Genomic DNA, 8941 nt, shown 5'->3' with positions numbered 1-8941 from the left:
TTTCTCTACAAGATTGAGAGGACATGAATTATGAAATGAATTATCAAATGAGAAAGTGTGTTGATCAGCATGTAATTGTCATTTAAAACACTACAGTTGTAAACCATGTGAAAAGTGACAGGTGCACTTGTTTATGTATTTTGAATATTTTTGAAATTATATAGTGGCTTCAAGATGTTCTGTATTTTAGAAATAGGGAAAACCAGGGATTCAAATTCTATTTTTTATATTTTTTTTAGGTATTAAAGAAGAGAGTTTGATGTTTATGAAAGTCAATCAAGTAAACAAGAGAATCAATTACTTGGTGAAATACCCACTTAACATTTAACCCCCCCCCCCCCCCCCCCTGGATGAATATTGAATGCATGACAAATTACCCCCTAAATATTTCTCCATTCCCCCCCCCACAGGAATGCATCATCTCAGGCATGCTGTCGGTGTCGGGGAAGAAGGTGCTGCACATGGACCGCAACAAATACTATGGCGGAGAGAGTGCTTCCATTACGCCCCTCGAGGATCTCTTCACCAAATTCTCCCTGCCCCCCCCAGAAGAGTCGTACGGCCGCACCAGGTAAGGCTCACGCGGGTCGGTGGTGGGGGGTTCCTCTGCAAGGGGGGGAAAGTGGGTGTAAGGGGGGAAAGGGGTTGGGGTTTGTGTGGGGCGGAAGGGATTGAGAGAGATTTAGAAATAAAAGAAATTTGTAAATGTGTGTGTTTATAAATGCAATGAGTAGATGTAAGGCTGAGTGGGTGGGAGGGGGAAGTAATGGGAGTTTTGATTTTGATAGATTATTACTTTTATTTATTCATTCATTTGTTTGCTTTTTCCTTAACCCAATGGCGCCGGGTATAGCAAATTAAAAAAAACTCTACGCTCTGGCGAACGGCGGCAGCGCGCCGACTCTGAGTGCGTGATATCGGTCCCTCAAGCCGAATCATTGCCTCGGGGCGTTTTGGCGCGGCGCCGCTGCGGACAGCCGCACGCCGCACATCGTGCGTATTGTTATGACGGCGATAGCCGTGACCCGTCGCCATTGGGTTAATTTGGGTTTTTTGGGGTTTTCACTTCTCAAGGGTACTAGTTCCATGAATACTTGATCCCTTGGATTTGGATGCTTTGCTGGCCAAAATCCGGGTGTTTTGTAGACTGGGCACGGATGAATACTAATGCGTGGTGTCAAGAGTTCTTGCCTCCCCTTTGTGGCAATGTTATTATCTTGTTTTCTTGGTAAGGGTTTTTAGTTTTAATGGCAATTTTCAGTCTCTAAATTTATTTGATACTGTTTTCCTTGCAAGGACTCTTAGCATCTCTCTAGGAAGTCCATCTATAACTGATAATGATGATTCACTTGTGGCCTTTTAAGTATTTTGTAATATTCAAATTCCTGTTATACTGGAATTGCTGGTCATGGCAAGCGGGAATAGGATCCTGAGATAGTGTCTTCCCTGGAGCTGGTGCTCTTTGTCATGGCTTGCATTATTTCTACCAGTAAACAATGGAATGTAAGAGGCCCCTCCTATATGCCCACTGAGTCTAATTGCCCTCCGAAAGCTTTATGCACTCAGTCAAGTCGCTTGCTTGTCTTAGCCCCTTCAATCTGGGATGTGACCATCCCATTATGAAAGAATCAGGGCTTGAGGGGTGTGACGAACATGCCATCATGGCACATCACTCATGTGGCAATTTTGCATTATTCCCATTGATGTACGAGTGTGGAATGTAATGTCCGTGAGCCATGACTGGAAGAGGACCAGCTCCATGGAGGATGCCATTTCCATGCTCAGCATTGTATTCTTGGTGCCGTGACAGGCAGAAAATTGAATATTGTGAAAAAAACAAATGACCCAAATAAGTGTTACATCTTTTTATATTTTTCTTGCACTGAGTTGTAGACTACCTAGAGAGAGATGGAATCTGTGCAAAGAAAAGTCTTACCATCTGGAGAATGCTTATCAAATGGCAAATACAGACATTGGAAAATGGCAAAGCTAAAAACGCTTATGCATAAAAAGAGGAAATAACATTGCAAATAAGAGGCATAGTGTCTTGTTACCGAGCACACGTGTTAACATGCGCCCAGCCTATAAGCTGTAATCTGGCAGAGCAGCCCAGATTTTTTATTATGTGATTGCAGTGATGCAACTGGATCTAAGATCAATATTTAACAATTTTGCACTATTCTTTGACTTTATCTCATGATTGATATACCTATAAAGAATTTTTTTTTATTGTGACATAAGCCAATTCTATGCATTTCTTATTTTAATTTATTTTTATTTGATGAGGAGGGAATTAACATAACCAACTTGAAATGTTGTATGCTAAAGTGTAACAAATCAGCTTCAGCAACTATCGGAAGAAACAACTTGATAGTTGCTAAAAAGGGAATTCTTGTGAAGTGATCAATGTTGGTAAATGTGAGGTGTATGCAGCCCTAATATCATTCATGGTTGAAATTTGGAAAAGGCTAAACTGACATTGCTTAATTCGCCCTATGATTTGGATGACGTGAATATCACATGAAAAAATTTGACTTGAATAGCAGGTTATATGAATGCTGCCATGGGAAAATCTGGCTGTGGGCCAGAGTAACGTGAACTTGCCGGAGTGAGCCTTTGGGCTGAAGGGTGGACTGACGGGAGAGACTTGCCATGAGTGGACAAAGCTGTTGGAGGGCGACTAGACTCCTTTGGCGCTTAGGAGCTTTTGCATTATTTCCATCGATAAATGAGTGGAATGTTGTGTCCATGCACCATGACTGAAATCGTGCTTGCTCCAGAGAGGACACCATTTCCATGCTCGGCATTCTATTCCTGGTTGCCATGGCTGACAGTGCAGATTGTATTACAGAATATTGAAGATTATAAAAAGAAAATAATGATAAAAATAAAGATGTCAAACACTAATGTTACTTTGTTATTTTTCTTGCACTGAGTTATGGATTACCAAGAGATATGATAATGGAGTCTGTGCAAGGAAAAGTCTATTACCATCTGGATAAAGTAAATTAAATGAGAAATATTGGACACTGGAAAATGGCAAAACGGCTGAAAACACTTGTGCATGAAGAGAATAACGTTGCAACAGGAAGGTATAGCCTTGCTACTGCACATGAGTGTTCATGTGCGCCCAGACTACAAGCCGTGCACCTGTCAGTGACTGCTCATGTAAGTCTAATGCCCATATTTGGGTATTAGACTGCTGTGAAGCATCCAGATCCAATGGGTTAAGGAAACACAAGTACAGTTACACATATATACTGGGGAATTCAGTATTCTTATTAAATTTGGCAAAAGTCACAGATTAGCTTGCCTAGATTGGAATCTATTAACCCCTTGATGACGGGTGAAGAAAAAAAAAGCTCTGTGCTCTGGAGATCAATGGCAATGCGCCGACTTTGAGTGCGGGAGTTTGGTACATCAAGCAGAATCATTGGCTTGTAGTGCCACAGATGAGAGGTTTGTTTTGACGCCTCTCAGTGTGACCCATCGGGAAGGGGTTAATTGGAAAAATAGATCAAAACAGTAATTTTAATCCTGTTGAGATGATGTGCATTGTCCAGTTTGGTAAAGTTTTGTAGCATAATTTTCTCTTTGGTTACAGGCATTTGCATCATGTCAGTCATAGCAAAGCCAAATGTGCTTGTGTTTATAAATATTCAGGCAGTCTTTACTGAGATATCTACTCCATCTAGAAAAAAATAACGTTAGTTCTGTTTTGAACAATGAGAACAGCATCTTTACAGGAATAAAATTAAATGACATTATGTCATTTTCATCCTGGCAGAGGGTCAGTATGAAAAACAGTGGAAGTAAGCACGGTAGGGGAAACGGAATTAGAGAAATTAGCAAAATGGTGAAACAGGTGGTCAAGTTTTACGGAAAACCACTGGCACAGCATGTACTTGTAATTTATATCTGCACTTATTTCCTTTGGCAATCCCTAATTTCCTGCTCTTTTCAGGGACTGGAATGTGGATCTGATCCCCAAGTTCCTCATGGCAAATGGCCAGTTGGTCAAGCTCCTCATTCACACGGGTGTGACACGCTACCTGGAATTCAAGTCAGTCGAGGGCAGTTATGTGTACAAGGGAAACAAAATCTCCAAGGTCCCTGCGGATGAGAAAGAGGCTCTTACCTCAGGTGAGAAAGTTTTTTTTTTTTTTTTTTTTTTTCCCCCTCCCCATGAAGTTTGAAAAATGTTCAGAAGTTGTCAGGCTTCCAACACAAGGTGTTGGAATAGAATTGTCAAATGTGAGCCAGAAACCAAGCGTTTAAGAATGTGATAAAGGAGCAATAGTGCTTGGCTTAAATCTCATTTTGCCTTATTTATGAATGTCTTGTATTTAGTGTTTTAATTTTTTTTGGTTGTATTACTACTACTGTGTCTGGCAATTAGAATGTTTTAAGCATGTATCTGTCAAGTTGTCTGTCTCTGTGAGCATTCTATTAAACCCCTTTCATTCTTTACACCTTTTTAGATCTGATGGGCATGTTTGAAAAGCGAAGGTTCAAGAACTTCCTGGTGTTCGCCCAGGACTACCGTGACGATGACCCAGCCACATGGAAGGCCATGCCTGGCTTCGACCCCAAAACCACCACCATGAACGCGGTGTTCGCCCACTTTAACCTCGACAAGAACACCATTGATTTCACAGGTCACGCTCTTGCTCTATATAGGTAGGTTGTGTTGTATTACATGTCAGATCAGGTCTTTGGGTTGGCAATGTTTAATTTGTGTGTTGATGTCTGTGACCTTTTTAGTTTTAGGCTGAATAATAGATTGTAGGTGTCAGTATGTGAGAGGGACAAAGGGCAGAAGAGATTAATTTACTGGGATTTTGCAAATAGGAGGAGAATGATTGGCTATTTGTAAATGAAGTGAAGAGACTGGATATAATGTACTTCCTTCAGCTGGGGAAAGCAGTACACAGGGCAACAGGCATGAGAACAAAACCTCAGTTGTAGAAAATAATCTAGTCTTTGGTTATGGAATGCGACAGGGACTGTTTAGTGCTTGAGAATGAGCAGGAATGAAGGAAGATCAATATCTGTTGAATATTTCATTGGATTGACGAGAGATTAAGATGGAGCTGCTGGGAGAATAGTTGAAGTTTGCTCAACTTCTTTGTTGGTAAGAGGAGATTTCGATCTAAAACGAAGCAGGTATGGTGATTGTAAGAACTTTCTACATTTTAAGTAAAACATGTACCCAAACCTCTAAGAAGAATCGGGAACCACTTCCCCGAGTGCACATTTGTGTGTGCATGTGAGGATGTTTGTGTAAATGTTTGTAAATGTTTATGTAAATGTATAAACTTCTTGATTTATGATAATTTTCCATTCCTCATACTTTCTTTTCACCTTCCAGGGACGATGACTACCTCAATTGGCCCGCCGGCGAAAGCCTGAAGAGAATTAAGCTTTACAGTGACTCGCTCGCTCGCTATGGAAAGTCTCCTTACCTCTATCCTCTATATGGGCTGGGTGAACTGCCCCAGGGCTTCGCTAGGTGAGTTGGTTGTGGTGGTGGGGCTTTTGTTTATTTGTTTATTTATTTGTTTATTTGTTTATTTGTTTATTTGTTTATATTTCCCTATTCATAGTTTACTTTATTTTTTGGTTAGGTAAGCTAATGAACAACTTGTACTGTGATGGATTGATTTAAAAACTTGAAAAAAATATATATATATATATTTATTGGTAATTTGCAATGGCTAATACCTCTGATACTCCTACCTCATCCTATAGGTTGTCTGCTATCTATGGAGGCACATACATGCTTGACAAGCCCATTGACGAAATTGTCATGGAGGAAGGGAAAGTTGTTGGTGTGCGCTCTGGAAACGAAACTGCCAAGTGCAAGCAAGTGTACTGTGACCCTTCATATGTGCCCGAAAAAGTGAAGAAGGTGAGTTGAAGTGCTGATGCGAAGGTGCAGTATATTGTCTTGGTCTAAGCTAATTTGTGGGGTTTACCTTTTGTTGTGTGAATGCTGTAATTTAGCAAGGGTTCTAGTTGATAATATAAATTTGATGTTGCTCTCTAATCAGTTGCTGGAAAGGCAGTGATTTGGTCAGTTATTTAGCAAGATAAAACATGAAATAAAGGGAAACCCCTTCATGCAAGACCATTTTTTTCCCCATAAGATACTAGAAGACCAAATATAAAGCATTTTCCCAGTGTTTTAGGCGCCTAATGACCTAATTATTTCTCTAGTATTACAAAATGGTTCCATTTTACTCCCGTTCCTCTCTTCCTCCTCTACTTATAACAAAAAGAAGAAAAAATAATGGATTCCATTTGAAGATAAGATTTCCATTAAATTACTGCCCACTTTTGGACCTCAAACATAGCAACTAGCTAGAAAACTATTCTTTTCACCTTACTGCTGTTAGACTTATTTGCTTGAGTACATGTTTTCAAGTTGTATGGATTTCCAGTTCCCCTGACAAGAATTCCTCTCATGTATATTTGTCATATACCTCTTGGGAAACAAAGGGGGCTTGAGTGAGCATTGCAAAAATGGAGGAAATGGTTTCCCGTGAAGAGCTTTCATGGGAAGAAACATTTTTTGTCTTCAGGAAAGCGACACCCTGAATTAAACAACCTGGAACAGTGCTATCATCAGTTTTATTTGACTCAGGCTAACTTGCTAAACCATTGCTAATCTTTGACATTGATAGAAGGTGGAGAGAGTGAATGGATCTGGAGGTGATCGTGTGGACTTTTATTTTTTGTTTGAACTTGTCACCTTGGTTAAAAATTATTGAGGGAAGGAAGGCTTTTAAAAATGTATTTATTAATTTATCATTTTTTAAATGTATCCCCTTGCCCCCCATTCATTTATTTATTTGATATTGGGTAGAAGATGGTCTTAAGAAATCTCTTGCATAGGACTAGTTTTTACATTTATCCTTGTCAATAATTTACAAGCACAAGAAGAAAAAGTTATTGTAACCCCCATCTGATATAAAGTTTCAAACGTCTCTCTATTTTCAAAGGTCGGACAAGTGGTGCGAGCCATCTGCTTAATGGATCATCCTATCAACAACACAAAGGATGCCCTCTCAACACAGATCATCATCCCACAGAAGCAGGTTAATAGGAATTCTGGTAAGTATCTCGTTAAATTTTTTTCTTACATATAACCCATATGTAACTACTATGTGCTATGGTGATTTTGATGTTCCTGCCTGACATGAAGTGGATATCCCCTTTGATGCCAGGTGGAAATGATTACCTACATTGTCTCAAAGGATACACTGTATTAACCCAATGGCGACGGGTCACGGCTATCGCCGTCATAACAATACGCCTGATTTGAGGCGTGCGGCTGTCCGCAACGGCGCCGCGCCAAAACGCCCCGAGGCAATGATTCGGCTTGATGTACCGAATTCACGCGCTCAGAGTCGGCGCGCTGCCGCCGTTCGCCAGAGCGTAGAGTTTTTATTTAATTTTCCATACCCTGGCGCCATTGGGTTAAGGGGATAAACCAAGTGTTTTGCTCAGATTTTTTTTTTTTTTTTTTTTTTTTTTAACCCAATGCTGACGGGCATGATGTGTACATACGTGCCATGCCCCCTGTGAGTTACTTATTTAATTGTTTTTACACATAGATGGTTACACTTGTACTAAGTCACCAATGAGCCAATTATGAGTACTGCCTGTCTTGCCAGTTTACCCTTTTCTTTGATTTCCGGAAATATTTTACGTTATTTTATTTTGCTGTTACTAATGATTATAACATTATAGTAATTATAATGTTTATAATAAAAATAACACCATCGATATTCATAGCACTAGTAAGAAATTTATTTGTCCCGCCAATTCAAATCGGGTAAGGTCACAATGTCTACTAATTGACTCGTTTGTGGCTAAGCACTAGCAGAGCCATCTATGTACAATGACCTTTCACAAAAAAATATAGAATATGAGCACAGCATTTTTCCCCATTTTTTATTAATTTTCCCTGGCGACATTGGGTTACCCCTCCCCCCCCATCTCTGGCCAGTTCAGAAAATTATATTTACTAATTGAATTTTCACTTCAATTTTATTTATTTATTTATTTTTTTTCATAATTACACGCATTCAATCATGCATCATTTCTTCTTCCCCTCCAGACATCTATGTGTCACTGGTGTCATACACACACCAGGTTGCAGCAAAGGGCTGGTTTATAGCTATGGTGAGCACCACAGTGGAGACAGATAACCCTGAGGCCGAGATCCTACCAGGCCTCAACCTTCTGGGACCAATCAAGCAAAAGTAAGTGCGGTCGTGAAATAGGTATGAGTGTTGGGGAAGTTCTGAATAGGTGGAATGCTATAAGTGATGGAATAGACTTGAATGTGATGGAAATGGTATGATTGGGGGAATAAATTTAATGGTTAATTTCTTTAGGTATGAATGACAATGGTGCAATTGACTTCACTTATGCAAGAGGTTTTTGGTGATGGATGGGCTATGAGTGTATTTTAAGAGACCAAGAGAATGGAACTTGCTTTAAATGGGAATGTTATTTGAAAAATTGGTAGTAGAATTTTCAGGAATTGGAAATTTGATTGTCTTGTGTATAAACTGGATGATCTATAATTTTGTTTTTCTCATTATTCTCTCAAATTGGAAAATTGATTTGCAGCAGTCTGCATATCTGCAAACGGAAGTAAAAAAGTGCTTTAGAGGAGTTTAATATGAAAAGACTATTTCCTTCTTTTCTTTATTATTGCACTCCACAATGTCTAATGTCAAACCTGCATCACAGTATTGAATTTAGTGTCTGTCATTTGTCTGACAAATCCCCCTCTCTCCTGCAGGTTTGTGACAGTGTCCCCTATCTACAAACCCACGGACGATGGAGTACAGAACCAGCTGTTCATCTCCGAGTCCTACGACGCCACCTCCCACTTCGAGACCACCTGCCTGGATGTGCTGGACAT

General features: G+C 39.9%; 1 protein-coding gene across 1 annotated transcript in view; it reads left to right on the top strand.

Annotated features, from left to right (window-relative positions):
- Window positions 1-410: 410 nt before the first annotated feature.
- LOC125040589 (rab GDP dissociation inhibitor alpha-like) overlaps window positions 411-8941 on the top strand; it is a gene marked incomplete at its 5' end in the record, with an annotated part of 10205 nt that continues 1674 nt past the window's right edge. The window contains 8 exon segments of the mRNA XM_047635212.1: window positions 411-571; window positions 3965-4143; window positions 4482-4680; window positions 5372-5512; window positions 5752-5911; window positions 7005-7116; window positions 8126-8270; window positions 8819-8941. The exon segment at window positions 8819-8941 is cut by the window's right edge and continues 1674 nt beyond it. Of these exon segments, the coding sequence (XP_047491168.1) occupies window positions 411-571; window positions 3965-4143; window positions 4482-4680; window positions 5372-5512; window positions 5752-5911; window positions 7005-7116; window positions 8126-8270; window positions 8819-8941 (1220 nt within the window).

Source organism: Penaeus chinensis, chromosome 29 (genome assembly GCF_019202785.1).
Source record: "Penaeus chinensis breed Huanghai No. 1 chromosome 29, ASM1920278v2, whole genome shotgun sequence".
Classification (NCBI taxonomy): Eukaryota; Metazoa; Arthropoda; class Malacostraca; order Decapoda; family Penaeidae; genus Penaeus; species Penaeus chinensis.
Note: the sequence above shows the minus strand (reverse complement) of the source record. Positions and strands in the feature narration are given on the sequence as shown.